The sequence below is a fragment of the Octodon degus genome, unplaced genomic scaffold (genome assembly GCF_000260255.1).
Source record: "Octodon degus isolate 3935 unplaced genomic scaffold, OctDeg1.0 scaffold00028, whole genome shotgun sequence".
Classification (NCBI taxonomy): Eukaryota; Metazoa; Chordata; class Mammalia; order Rodentia; family Octodontidae; genus Octodon; species Octodon degus.
The window spans coordinates 6044750-6059371 of NW_004524604.1; the positions used below are offsets into that span (position 1 = coordinate 6044750).

Consider the following 14622-nt stretch of genomic DNA (forward strand, 5'->3'; position numbering starts at 1 on the left):
ATATCACCATTTCATTTAATTTGCATGTTTTCAAATCAACACTCTTTATTGGTACTCAAAATGTAGTTTCTCATCTAGAAAGCGAAACAACTAAAAATACAAAACATTGAGGGAATTTTGGCTGTATGTTTTGAAGTTAGGGAGAACTTTCTATTTCTCTGTTCTTTTTACATGTGCCTAGTTATTAAGCAACATTTTAATAGTAAAGTCTGTGGTTCTTTTATTTTTTAACCTGGCATGGTTAACTTAATTGGAAATATTGGTTACTTGCCCGGTTAATATTTTACATTTTATATAAATTGTGGCAAAGCAGGAGAGACTTTTAAGTTCCATGATTCATGATTTATCATTCAGAGAGATTTATCCAAGGTTGTTACCTTTACTGCTCTATTGAAATTTTCTGTTGAAAGAACTGGAAATATTTTCAGCAGAATTTCCCATTTTTAGGGTTGTGATAAGCTTTTACCTAGAGACTTGGCCTCGTCAGCATGGTGACATTTTGACTGTTGCTTTGACATCTTCCCACAGAATTAGAAAAGTTTCTCACTGACCAGCCAAGATGAACATGGTGAAGAGGATCATGGGGCGGCCGCGGCAGGAGGAGTGTAGCCCGCAGGACAACGCCTTGGGTCTGATGCACCTCCGCCGGCTCTTCACAGAGCTGTGCCATCCACCCCGGCACATGACCCAGAAGGAGCAGGAGGAGAAGCTGTACATGATGCTGCCGGTGTTCAACAGGGTGAGTGCGCTTGAAGGCGGATGCCTGCCTGCAGGTTACCTCCAGGGCAGGGGGCAGTCGCAGTAGAAACTGGGTGCCTTGTTTGGTGTTCTGTATTTGTTTTTGTTTTTAATGCCTTGGTTTTAATTTTTTAAATTTAATTTTTTTTTTTTTTTTTTTTTTTTAGTACTAAGAATCAGACTCAGGACCTTGAGTTTGCTAAGTAGGTGCTGTGCCACTGAGCTATATCCCTGGCCTGCAGCCTTGGTTTTTAAAAAGCCTGATGTTATCATTCATCTTATGAAGGTTTGCTGCTAAGGTAACAGAGCAGGGTTTATAGGCGCTCAGGATGAACTGCGTAGTGACCTCTTCTGGTCCGACAGCCTCAGAGGTGTGGGCTTGTGTGCGGTGCTTCTGGGGGGCTGAGTCTGGGAGGAGAGAATGGACCTGACCATTTGCGTTACTGTGTTCTCCTGGTCCCCAGGGATGTGTGGATTGTACCAAGTGGGGCGATTGCCCAGGCTCTTTGCATCCTATAAATTCATCCAGTTTGCTTTGCTGTCTGCAGGGATTTTATGTGGTTCTTCTGCAAAGGCAGAGTCAGTGCTGTAGAGAATCTATGCAGAATCAACCTTCTGACAGTGAATCTGTGTAACAGTCTTACCAGAGCTTTTTAAAATAACTTTTGTATTGATCATAGGTTTGTAAGCACATAGCTTTAAAAAGTCAAGTGGTTCCTTCGTCCTGTAGCCACCCTGCTGCGCACCACTATTAATTGCTGCCGCCTTAAGATCTTAAATAACATTTTTGCTGCAGCCTCATGATTATTCCGTTTTAATTGATTTCCTGCTGGGAAATACGAGTTGGCCTTTTTGCTTTGTGTCCCTCCAAACTGCCGCCCACACATGTGCTCACAGTGCCTAGCGTGCTCCTCTCCTGCCCCTGGCACACGTGTGCTTTCGGTGCACATCGCGGTCTGCATTCACGCTCCCCAGACTGTGGTGGAAATGTCGTACCCATGCTCCTGCTTTTCCAATACAGTGCACTGTTACAGAATGTGCTCCCTCTCCCTCCGAGACTTCCTGCTTGTTTAGCATGTCTTTCTCCCTATGCATGTGTCCGTCTCCATCCTGTCCCTCTGTCCGTTCCCTCACTCCCTGTGCTCGGCTCTTCTGTCTTCCCACCTGCTTCTCACCCTTGCCCTGCCTGTGCCCTTCTCCCACTTATCCTTTCATTAATGCACGTTGTCTGCACTCCTGGTGTGGAGTTGGTGAGTCTTAATCGCCCTTCCCTCTGCCTCTTGCTCCCTTTCTCATTTAGGAGAGATCTAGCTCCCTATCTCCTGTCTTTCATTTTGCTCTTTATTTATACTGTGTTCATACCAGACAAATCATGTAGTGTTTAAGCTTGTGTGTGTATCTGCTTATTTCACTCAACATTATGGTTTCAAGGTACATCCACTTTCCTACAGAGGATTCATGTTCATTCTTACAGCAGAGTAGTACCCTACTGTGCATGAAGACCCCATTTTCTTTATCTATTAGTCTTTTAATGGTCATGTAGGTCACTGCCAAAACTTACATTTTCATTCCTTACCATCCCTTCCCATTTCTCTATCTTCCTGTCACTTTCATTCTCTTTCTATGCCTTAATCTTTTTCCCTCTTCCCCTTTTCTGTCACTCATTTCTCTATTTCTCTTCATCCTCACTATCTCTGTGTCCTCCAGTTTCTAGCGCTCTCTGCCTGTTCTTTGTGTCCATTTTCTTTGTCTCTCTACTGTCTATCTCCCCACAGTCTCTGATTTGCTACCCCTAATCTGTATTGTTCTCACTCTTTAGTCTGTAGGAAATATTCCAGGCTCTTTTTTCTCTCACTGTGTATGTATTGATTCTTAAGAATGAGACACTGAGACTAAGCTGCACATTAGGTCTGCAGAGGTGAGGCTTCCAAGTGATCAATCTGGGTGGGTTGCTTAATTGAGAGACCTCTCAACTTTAATATCCTTAGCTTATTTCTTGTAGGTGTGTTGATGTCCCAGAAAGAAGGATCCTGCCGTCTTCCCAGGGCAGACAAGGCTGGCAGTTTAAGTCTTGTTTTCTAGGCAAGGGGAATCAGGTGGTATGTCCTGGGCAGCAGGCAGCCTTTCCCTGTACTTCTAATTTTCACATGTCAGCACTTTGCTCCTCAAATTGTGCTAGAATCTCTATCCTTCCTCTCAAGGGAGTAACCTTCTGGAGTCTGCTTCCTGGAAAGGGGTAGGCACCTTAATTTTTCAGGTCTGTAAAATAATATCTACCTTAAGGAGGTCATCCCAACACTCAGGAGGCTGAGGCAGGAGAGTCAGCAGGAGCTCAAAGCCAACCTGGACTACATAATAAATTCAAAGCCAGTTTGAACTACACACTACATAGCAAGACCCTCTGGAAGAAACCAAGACAGACAGACACACAGACTCTCTCTCTCTCTCTCTCTCTCTCTCTCTCTCTCTCTCTCTCTCCTTCACTCACTCGCTTTCACTCTCACTCTTGCTCTTAGGTGAGCCCTGTGGTACCCTTGAAGGTAGTTATTACCTAAGACTCTGGGGACCAGGGAGGAGAAGTCTTCTTTAAGATGTGCTGTATTCCCAAGCCCTTAAAAGATAACTGTGAACCACCATAGGGATAAATGGGACCACCATAACTAACAAACCAGCAGAAGTTCCAGTGTGAGCTTGAACAAAGTGCAGCATCTGGCAATTTGCCAACATCTTTTATTCCACATCCTAGAAATTGATTTTATATAAGAAGGGAGAAAAATATGACTGTCAGATCTCATGGTAGCAGAGATGTGGCACTTAGAGCTGGCTTTGTCCTGCAGGCTGAGGACCCTCTGATGTCCTTGGAGCAGCAGGGTCAGAGATGAGAGGCTGACACAGGCTCTTTCCCAGGTCTCTCCAGTGTGGGAGAGTCGGTGAGTGTTTCAAGCAGCAGCTGGAAGTAGAAGGCTTCAGAAGCAGATCTGTGATACGTGTTGGGTATGAGAGCTTCTGTGGTAGAGGCAGTCAGCACACAATTGGAAGTTCACATGAGCCGTGACAGAAATGTTGTCATTGTGACCTGGAAGGGAACAAAAGACCACTTGTGGTTCACACTGCCATGTGAGTGTACTAGCAGAGTGAGCAGCTTTTGTTTTCTTTGGTTTTGTCGTGCAATTGCTTCTCACTGTGTTGGGCAGCCTGGCCTTAAATTTGTGATCTTCCTGCCTCAGCCTCCCAAGTAGCTGGGATTATAGGTGTGTGCCACTATACCTGGCTAAGAAAATGAATGCTGGAAGAAAGCAGGGAAACCCATAAAGAATAGAGAATAGGAGGCAATCAGCACCAGAGCAGAAAAAATCAGGATAGGGTCTGTTAAAGAACTCAAGAGATAGGATTTTCTAGAAGAAGTGAAGTTGACACCATCATGTACACTGAAGGTAATGTATTCATGGGAATCCATCAGCTTGGAAGTCAGCAGCAAGAGAATAGTTGAGTTAGGAGTAATCGAGGGGCAGAAAGGCAGTAAACACAGTGCGAGTTGTGAGCCATGTCCAGGCAGAGAACCACAGGAACCACAGCCAAGGCTTATGGAGAGAAGGTCAGGTCATCTTAGTTGATTTTATATTACTATGAAAAACACTGGCGGTTGAGTCTTCATTATTAAATGAACACCTGTTTTTTGTCCTGGTGAGGACCCGAACTTGTGTTAGTGGGGGGAGAAAAAAGGGCAGGCGCATGGAGTGGCCTGGACGCAGAGAGCCCTGTCTCCCTCCAGCTGACATCCTCTCCACTTGAGTGAGGCAGGGTCAGCCCAACGTTAGCCCAGCCCCAGGAGTTGATCCTCCTTAAGGGCCACACTGGCCTGGCCTCAGCCATGAGCTAGGTGACAACCAGCGAGCTTGGCAGTGATGGTGCTTGTTGTGTGCTTACTATATTTTGCTTAGTTTTGAAGGTGGATGAGAACCAGGCATATGCCTAAGGAGAGGGTAGCAGGGAAGAGGAACACGGAAAGTTTCAGGAAAGGGTGGAATTAGCTTGAGGGAAGAAAAGGTTGGAGTCAAATTGCAGGTTGGAGGGATGAACCTCAGACAGGAAACTGGCAGTCAGTGCCTCCTGTAGGAAAGCACACCCCCCAGTGTGAGGAGAGACTTGAGTGATGCTCGGTGTCAAAGGAGCTCGTGTTTCATGAGTTTGGCTTTCTGTGCTCATGCATGCATGGAGATGTGGCCTGCCAAGAGACTGAAGTGCACGCATGCCTGCATCCCAGATGCTCGCGTGGCTGAGATGGAGATCTCAAAGGATCCTAAGAGGGCTGCAGATGTAGCTCAGGGCTACCTGTGCAATCGGCTTTACCCCCTCCCCCTCAGAGTCTGAGGTAAGTAGGGTGAGCAGGAGATTCAAGGAAATTAGTGAATGTTACAAGGGAATGGGAGAAAAACAAAAAGAATCAAACAAAAGCTGTTCTGTGAAAGAACTGATTAGTATTGAGGGCTGGAGAACATTGCTGCTGTTGTATTTGCCCGGGGTTTTGAGACTGTATTATTTTATTTTTTTGCGGAACTGGGGATTGAACTCAGGCCTTTGTGCTTGCCAGGGAAGCACTTATTCCACTGGGCCATCTCCCCAGGGCCCCGAGACTATATTATTTTAAATGTGTGAATGAAGGTGCTAAGGACTGCTGGCCTTTGCAGGCGGCATGAGGAGAGGTGAGAAAAAGGTTCAAGTAGCTGTTTCTGAAATAGTAGTGGAAAGTGCCTGTAGTATAGCCACATTGCTTCGGGGCCTGTTAGGTAGGTCATTTTTACTGGAACCAGTTTGGAGATGGTTTTGTCTCTTGTTGATCTTTTTGTCTTTCAGTGCCATGCCATGCTGCTCTAGGCTACTGAGTAGTTAAGGTAATTTCCTACTCCTAGATTTCTTAATATTTACAGGGTGGTGAAAGTGTTTAAAGAAGTTAAGGGATTTGTTCTCAGGTCTGCTTGTCTGGGCAGCCCTGGGAGCAGAAGCCAGGGCCTCCTGTGCAATGAGTACTCGACCACTGAGCTGCACCCCTAAGTCAAGTTCAGTAAACTTTCAACTGAGGAAAAGATAAAAGCTCTTTCTGTACCACTGTGCCCACCTAGTCTTGCATAAATTATACCCTCTGGGTGAGCACTAATGAATGAAAATGATCAGTGCCACCAGTGCAGTGGCATCTGCTCCACTAGAAGGACGTGGCTGTGTCCACCTGCTGCTGTTGGGCCCCTGTGGGTGAACGTCTCCACAGCAGGAAGAATGTTGGCTGCCCAGAGGGCTTCATGTGGCTCCAAACCACTAGTGCCGACCAGGATTGCTAAAAATGAGGTGTTGTGTTGAGCTTTTGGATGTGGCTTGATTTGTGCCAGTGAACAAACCACAGTCCTGCCAGACATAGTTCTTGAAGAACACTCGGCAGAGTGGGCACAAGTGGTGTGGTTGGCTTTCAGAGAGCTGAGTTGGAAATGGCGTGTGCTACGTGCTTCTGCAGGACTGGGTTCATGCTGGGGTCCTAAAATGCCTCCTGTGGCCTTCTTCACAGTCCTACAAGGAGGCTGCTGTCCCCTCCTGTGCACTGATTCTCACAAACCAAAAGATTACTGTGGAGTCTGAGAATAGCACAGTATTATTTATTCAGCATTCTACAAAATAATTAACCTTTAGTCCCAAGAACAAAAGTCTACAGAGAAAATACTTGGCTTAAACTTATTTAAAATGAACAGCCTTTCAGTTTTCTAAAAATTCATTAACTGCTATTTATAATTACCTGGGAATATGTTATCATACTTCATTATGTATTTAAAAATGTCTTAAAAATTTAACCTTTAAACTGGGTATTTTATAAGAAATTCCTCTTTTTTTATTTATTTCCACTTTATATTTGAAAAGCATCTAAGCTTAATACACTGTCCTTTTCAAGTGTCTTTCAGATGACCTTTATTTTTAAATTGTTGGCTTTTAAAGGAAGACACCCAAGTATAGAACCAAAGAAGTGAGAGACTGAATCTGGTGGAGGAACCATTTTGTGGCTGAGTTATTGCTTCTTATGTAATTCCAGTGGAGGGGGAGGGGGAATGTGGTTGGAGCTGTGTAACAAAGGGCTTGCTGGGCCGTCCTGCTGTAGTCATGTCCACTGCCCCAGCCTCTGGCCACGCTGAGCATTGCAGGCCACACCCGGAGCCTTGAGTATGCCTGGGTCACAAGGCAGACACAGCTGGGAAGGAAGTGGTGGGCTGGGAGTAGCTGCTGCTTCTCCCTTAGTCAGAAGTAAGCACAAACAGCGAAAGGTGGAAATGTTCCTCATCATTTATAGTAATGATGAGACGTCTTAGCTGATCATCAGCATAAAATAATGTAATCACATCTTCATTGTTAATTATTTTCACTTTCTTATAGCAAATTATTTGAGGACTAATGATAGCCAGTACTCTGCAACTTAATTTTAGATATTATATATATTTACAAAAATTCTACTCTAGAAAATGCCTAATAAATGTGTATTGGCTAGCATCATTTAATAACAAGTGTATATCCAGCCTGTACTTCATGCATGTGATTATGTAATGGCATTAATTTGTTCTTCCCAGAATATTTAGGGGGGAGAAGTACCAGAACAATCCCTGAAATTTATTTGGGTAGACATTAGAAATGGCTCCTTAAAGAGGGCTGGGGACACAGAACACTTGCCTAGCAAGAGAAAGGACTGGGTTTGGTGTCCCCCATAGGAAAATGAAACAAGGCAGAACCAGAAAATAAAACCAAAATACCTGATGATAAAATGACCCTATTAAAGACAAGTCAAGCTGCGCGGATTCCCTCTAAAGGAATGTTGGGCAGACTTACCATGATGGCATTATGCAGAGTTTGAGAAAATAATGAAACTGAGAGATCTGGCTTTGGATCACCGGGTGCGTGTTTCAAATTGTGCCTTTAACACCTCCTGGCTCAAAAAAAGTTAACTTCTCTCTCTCTCTGAATTTTCTTATCTGTAAAATGAGGATAATAACCATCTCTCCCAGTCTACCCCCTTCACCTGAGGTTTTTACTTGCTTGTTTACTTTCTGTCTCAACTTTGTGTTCATGATCTCCTTCAGTGTTTCCTGAATATTCTGTAGAAAGTGATTGTGGGGACAGGACACAAAGGAACAAGCAACAACATATGGGGAACAGGGCTTGGTTTATCTTGGGAAGGAATCCTAGAATGAATAAATTATAATAGTGACACTGAAATGATAGTAAATGTGAATCCTCTGTTGTAATGGTAATTGTGATAGTAGCCCGAGAAGATGAAGAGTTTTCTTACAACTCTACAGAACAGTTTTCAAAGCACTGTTTCAAGGCATATCTAGGTGCAGCGCTATTCCTGTGCGAGTTCTGTTCCTGCGACAGTACACCAGGGAGGCGTTTTGTTACTCTCATCTTCCCGTACACCTTTACTTTTAAGAATGATTTATTCTGAAGTTTGTCTTAACGTTTTTGTGAAAAGAAATCCATTTTTTGAGCCATGTATTCACTTTGTCTTTTTCATAATAGTCTTGTCTTACAAATTATTAGGGGTAGAATTTAGAAAAACTGAGGTACAAGATAAGGCGAGCTTTATCTGTTGGACGCATCACGCTGCAGGAGGGCAGTCTCTGCTTTTCAAATCTGGCTTTTCAGGACTCCCTGCTTCCCTATGTCCTTGATTGAGATTTCCTCAGAAAATGGTTGTGTTTTCTAATTCCGGTAGGTATTATAGCTAGTGTTTTTGGCCTTTGTGTCATACATTCAGTAGTTATTTTTAATATGTTAAGAAAATATGGCTAGATGTGATTTGTTAAAAGAGATGCATTTAAATGTAATCACACCCAAAGTAGCTGTGTACCTGTATTTATTTAACTTGATTTTCAATTTATGCCTCAGTTTGAAATTCATACAATTAAAAAGGGGGATTTCGCAGTATTTCTTTAGCAATGTCCTCTCTCATCTACAGGTTTTTGGAAATGCTCCACCAAACACAATGACAGAAAAATTTTCTGATCTACTACAGTTCACGACACAAGTCTCAAGACTAATGGTGACCGAAATTAGGAGGAGAGCATCCAACAAATCCACAGGTAATGCCTGGACGCTGCCCAGATGACCTCTGTGAATGGATAGGTGTGTCTTCAAAAGTCCCATTTGATTAAGTAGAAAGGAATCCTTGGTCTAAGCACACAGTGTCTGTGATCGTCTCCCTCCTCTACTCTGTCAGTGTCAGCATCTGCTTCAGGTAGGACAGCTCCTTCTTGGACCACTGCCACCTCCTGGGGCCACCCTTTCATCTTCTGATAACTCCTAAGAAACCCCAAATGCCTAGCTTGATGCTCAAGGGGAATCTGTGATCTGGCTCTGTATGTTTGTTAGGATACCTTTGTAAAATTTCCTCTGTTTTTCTGTATTTCAGCCATGCCACATGGTGCACAGTCCCCTAGCATGTCTATGCTTATTTACATCCTGTGTTTATGATGCTCCACCCATGGTGAGATGCTTCCTCCTGTTAATATGTCTAAATATCAGGTTGGATGAAGCCCCACTTCCTTGATAGAATGTTTGTTGGTTTTCACAATCAAAAGAAAGGCTGGAGTGGCACTTGTCTGTGTCTGCCTTCTTCCTGCTGGCCTGTGAGTGGCTTCGGTCTCTATAATCTGCAGAATTGTTCCCTGTGGTCACCTCTGCATCTTCATTTGTGTCATCCCAGGACTGCCTTTCTGTTTCTGTGGTACACATCCTGTTTGCTGAATTCTGTATCATCATTTTTTTCAAATTCCTCATTTTGGTGAACATCTTTTCTAAAGAGAAAGAATGTAGGGGAGTTTTTATCTTTTTTTTTAAATAGACATCCAAAGATGAAAACATCTTTTGTATGTTATGGCTGTTCCTAGATGTCCCCCAAAGCCTTGTGCAGTCGGGGGTGGGGGGGGCTTTTTCAGAGGTGGCTGAATCTAGGGTGTGTGACTGGTGGTGCAATGCTGGGATTAAGGGTGCAAGCGATACCTGCCCTACTGGCAGCCCACCTGGCCATGCTATACGGGAGAGAAAGAGATGAAGTCAGTGACTGTAGCTGCTGTCTGGCTTGCTTTTGATACCTTCTGCCTGCTGCAGATAGTTTCTCCTCTACCGTGTCCCCTCTTCCATGCCACCCTGCCTTCAAGCCTGGACTGAAACCTCTACATTCACTGAGCTAAAATAAACCTTTCCTCCTTTTTCTTTGGGTGTTGGGCACTTAGTCTCACCAAGGAGGAAAAATAATTTAACGGTGTAAAATGAGTTTTTTCCTCATTCGAAGGCAACAGGTACTCTTACGCTGACTTTCTATCAGGTCCCTGGACTTGGAACTTTACCAGCTTGGCCTTGAGACAGGTGAGACTGATAGAGCCAGGAATCAGGGAGAAGAGAGGGCCCCAGGCCCACCGCCTGGCTCCTGAGAAGTGTCCAGGGGTCTGCCTGGTGGCGAGATGCCTTCCTGCCTTGCCCTTCCTCCTTCCCTGTCCACTCCTCCCTGCCCCTCAAGGTAGCTTGAAACCTTTGTCCCTGAGGCAGCTCCTGAGCTTGGCTGAGCGCTGTATCTGTCCTCTTTGCAATGGGAATTGGATTCGATATTGGAATAGTTTTTCTTTAGGGTTTAGAGAGGAGTTTCTCTGCCACATCTGGGTTCCTGTGCAGCTCTGAGGGTGCCTAGATTCATGATTCTTAGGCTTTGCTGGTTCCCTGTGGAACCCGTTAGGATCCTCTCTTGTCCCTGCTGTTCTACATTTCATGGCATCATGTCTTAGAATTGATTTCTTACAGCTTACCCTGAATATTTGTTGGATTCTTTTTCTAACATAAAATTTCACATCTTTTAATTTGGGGGAAATCTCATGAATTGTTTAATATCTTCCTTGTATTGTTTCTTTCTTGTCTTGCTTATTTTCTTACCTTCCTACATCTTTTTTCTGTCTTTGTTTATTTATTTTTTATGAAGGAAGAAAAGGTTTACTTAGCTCAGTTACTGGAGGTTTTAGTCCATACTCAGTTGGCTCCAACACAGCCTGGCACATAGCAGAGAACAACCTTTCATGGTGGTGGCAAAGAGCAAGAGGGCACGAAAGGAGGGTTAGCAGCAGTTCAGATCCTCTAGCTTTTTTCCACCTTCCATTGTAATGCAAATTACCTGCCCCAGGGCAGGGGCAGCACCCACACCCATAGTAATCAATCACAGACTCTAGAAGCTGCCCCTTGATTGCATGAGACTTTGGGGGGACAGCTAGACACAAACCATAACATTCCGCCCCTGGACCCCCAAAGACTCATGTACTTCCCTTAATGCAAAAGCCATTCTAGTCCATCTCTAAAAGTTGCCAGAGTCCCAACAGTTTCAGCATTGCTGAAAAGTCCAAGTCCCAAGTCTCCTCCAAGATCCAAGCCAAACTCTCAACTGTGAGCCTCTGTACAAATGGAAACTTAAACACTTGCAACATTCAAAGGCACAAGATAAACGATACCATTCCAAAAGGTACACACAGCAGAATACCAAGCATTGGGACCAACACAAGTCCGAAATCCAGCAGGGCAAACATTAAGACCTGCAGTTCCATGTGGGACATCCGAAGCAATCGGTGATGAGTTGTGAGCTCCAAAGTCCTTACATGGCTCCACCAGTACAGCACTCGTGTTTGTCGCTCCTGTGGCTTCTCTCTTAGGCTGGCTTTGCTCCCTCCTTGCAGGTTCCCTTAGATGATCCACGTTCCTGGCTTTTCCAGGAACTTCTGGGGTTTCCACTGAATAGGCTTCTCACTCACAGCTTCTTCACACACTGTCCTCTCAGGGGCACACTGCCTGGCCTCCCAGGCCTTCTTCTGAAATTGAGGTGGAAGCCTTCTGAACCTCAGAACTCCTGCATTCTACAAGTGCCTAAAACCATTGCCACATGGATGATGCCAGTGTCTGCTGTCAGCTGCAGCAGTGGCCGGGCTTCCTTCTCTCTTGGCTGTAGGGGTCGAGAGCTTGGATGGCTGAGCACTCTCACCCTGATAAGGAATAATTTCTTCATTTTGGCGCCATTCTAGAACCTGGTGTGGCCCCTGCTGTCATTCTGGAATGTGAGGATCAGCTGCTTTCTCCTCAAGGCAAAGTCTCTGACCTTTGCAGTTCTGAGGCTGCAGAGGGTGGAGACCTGCCTCCTCCTGTGACGCCCTCAGGCCATCCTTTCCCTTCTCAGGTTCCTTCCTGGTAGTGGAGAGTTTCTCAGATCCATCTTTGCAGTCCACAGCTTTCTTGGGGCTTCCTTTCTGGCCAGACTCACATTTTGACCCATCCTGCTGGGCTTCTTGCTCTTCATTCTCAACATAAATCTGTCTAAAAGCCTCTAGCAACATCCAGACCACTGCCCCGATATTTGGCTGCTTTGAAATACCTTTTGAAAGATTGACCAGTCCGCCATGCTTAAACTCAGTCTCAGGCAAAGTCCCTGGACATGAGCAAAATGCAGACTACTTTTCTGCCAAGTCAAAACACAAGTAATCTGGAGTCCAATAGCCAATGCAGTCCTTCTTCCCAGCAGAAACCTGTCCAGCCTGGTCTTTACAGGCAGGCTTCGGGACAGTCTTCTGGTCTTCTGAGCTCTGACCAGAATATCCCACACCCGTAACAGCCAAAGCTGTTCCAGCGCTTCACTTGTAGCCGACCTCTCTGAATCTTTTCTGTCTCTTCCAAGCCATTCCCAAATTTTGTAATCCACATGGTCAGGTTGAGCCACAGCAATGACCCTACTCCTGCGGTGTCAAATTCTGTTTTAGTTGCTCTTCTCTTGTTGCTGGGACCAATACCCGACACCCAAATTGAAGGAAGGAAAGATTTATTTAGCTCACACTTACTGGAGGTTTCAGTCCATACTCAGCTGACTCCAAGGCAGCCTGGCACATGGCAGAGAGCAACCTTTCATCTGTCTTTGTTTTTTGACAGCTTGTTGACTACAGTTTTATCTGCCGGCCATCCCTTATATGGGTTTTTCTTTTTAATGTGTGACATATTTTTCATTTCTAAGGGACTTCTTTTTTTCGCTGGTTTCTGTCCTCTCTTGGACATATTTTTTCTCATCACTCTAATGTGTCTTTTGAAATTTTTATCTCCCTAAGTAGTCTGATCCAGGCTTATTAAAAGGCCTCCTTTTTATGCATCTGATTTTGTCTCATCTTATATTAGGGCATGGCCTCACCTGGCTCTGCCTTGCTTCTCTTCTGCTGTGGAAGAGTAGGCCTTCCAAACACCCATGGGCAGCTTTTTTAGTTTTGTTTTATTTTCTCCTAGACCTAGGTTGATTCCCCAGAGAACGAACTGGTTTCTGTGTACAAGACACAAGTTTAAGTCTTAGTATCTTAACGTGGAAGAAAGTTCTGGGGAAGCTCAGTGTTTGGGACAGATGCTTCCCCCTGACATGTGTTCCTACACTGTTGTGGCACCCCCAGCCTGAACTCACTCTCCTAATGAGCAAATCTTTTGTCTGGTGCCCACCGTGTAGCTGGACCTTGGGCTCCCACTTCCAAAGCATACTTCACCGGTCCTCTCTTCTTAGTTCAAGTCTGGCCTCCAAAGTGCCTAGGACCGTCAGTTCCTCAGCCTCTCAGAGGTCCTCTGGTTATCTGGTTGCTTTTCCATGTTACTTGAGTTAGCTTTACGATTCCAGTGTATGAATATGGGTTTTAGTGTGAGATGGTTTTCATTATATTTGCTGTCCTGAAACAAGTGCAGTGAGAGTACCTGTCTATTTGGTGCTCTTCCACCCCAAATGGGATTGTATTTTTTTAATTTTCCTGATCTCAGGAAGTGAAAATTTGGACTAAACATGTGGGATGATTCCTACTTGTTTAGCTGCTGTAAGCAGAAAATGGAAGGAGCAGTTCCCTGTCCTGCCCTTGCAGTTTTCCTGAGTGACATTCTAAGCGAAGACAAAATCCCCAGGGCGCTTTTTCACCTGTTTCAGTATCCTTATCTTTTTTTTTTTTTTTTAAACAATGATGATATATATATTATTTGCCATAATTTTATTGATAAACAAATAGCAATGAGACAGTTTCAGATCAAATCGGTAGGACAGTTCAATAATTAACACACTGCATACATTCTTCTTAGTGATTAATTGCTGTACAAGATGCGGATTCGACATCCTATTTACAAACACCATTAGAACAAATCATTCTATTCATTAACAGAATGCAACTATATATCTATCCCAACCACCCTGAATACACAGATACAAAAAGGACATTCATCTCTATACCCTTTTTTTGTTAAATTCCATTATTTTAATATTATAGGTGTGTAAACTCAGCAAAATATTCTAAAAGAGTCCAGTAGCCCATAATACTATGCATTAGGTCTTCCGCTTAACTGGCAATGTCAGAAATTGTTGACCTGAGTCCGCCACAGCTCAACATGACAGCATGACTTTATTTCTTATATTTCATTTTTATACTTTCCTTCTGTATGTTTAAGACCAAGGTAAAGCAGGACCTATGCAACAAGAGTTGTAGCTTTTGGGTCTGATAAGGTCAGTGAAATCCCCTCGGAATTTATCCTGAGATTCTGTACCCAAGATTGTAGATCATTTGTCAGTGCCAGCCATGTGGATGAGTCACGGCGATTGCTTGGCCAATGTGCTCTCTGTGAAAGCCTGAGAGAAAGTTTTCTCTCCATGAAACTCTCCTCAGGCACACTCTACATCATCGATCACTTTTCTATTTGGCCCCATAATCTCCTTGATCAGAAAATTTGGGACACTACTGAGTTACATGACATTACAGTACAACTTTTCATATGTCCTGAGTCTTAATTGACCTTAGAAGGCTAGGGCCAAAATGTTGGCTTTCCTTG

General features: G+C 44.2%; 1 protein-coding gene across 1 annotated transcript in view; it reads left to right on the forward strand.

Moving 5' to 3' along the window:
* The window catches only part of Wdfy3 (WD repeat and FYVE domain containing 3), a 311759-nt gene that overhangs the window by 108929 nt on the left and 188208 nt on the right, over positions 1–14622 (forward strand). The window contains exons 3-4 of the mRNA XM_023712946.1: positions 529–739; positions 8723–8846. Coding sequence (XP_023568714.1) covers positions 560–739; positions 8723–8846 — 304 coding nt within the window. The 5' untranslated portion in view covers positions 529–559. The remainder of the gene's footprint in view (positions 1–528; positions 740–8722; positions 8847–14622) is intronic.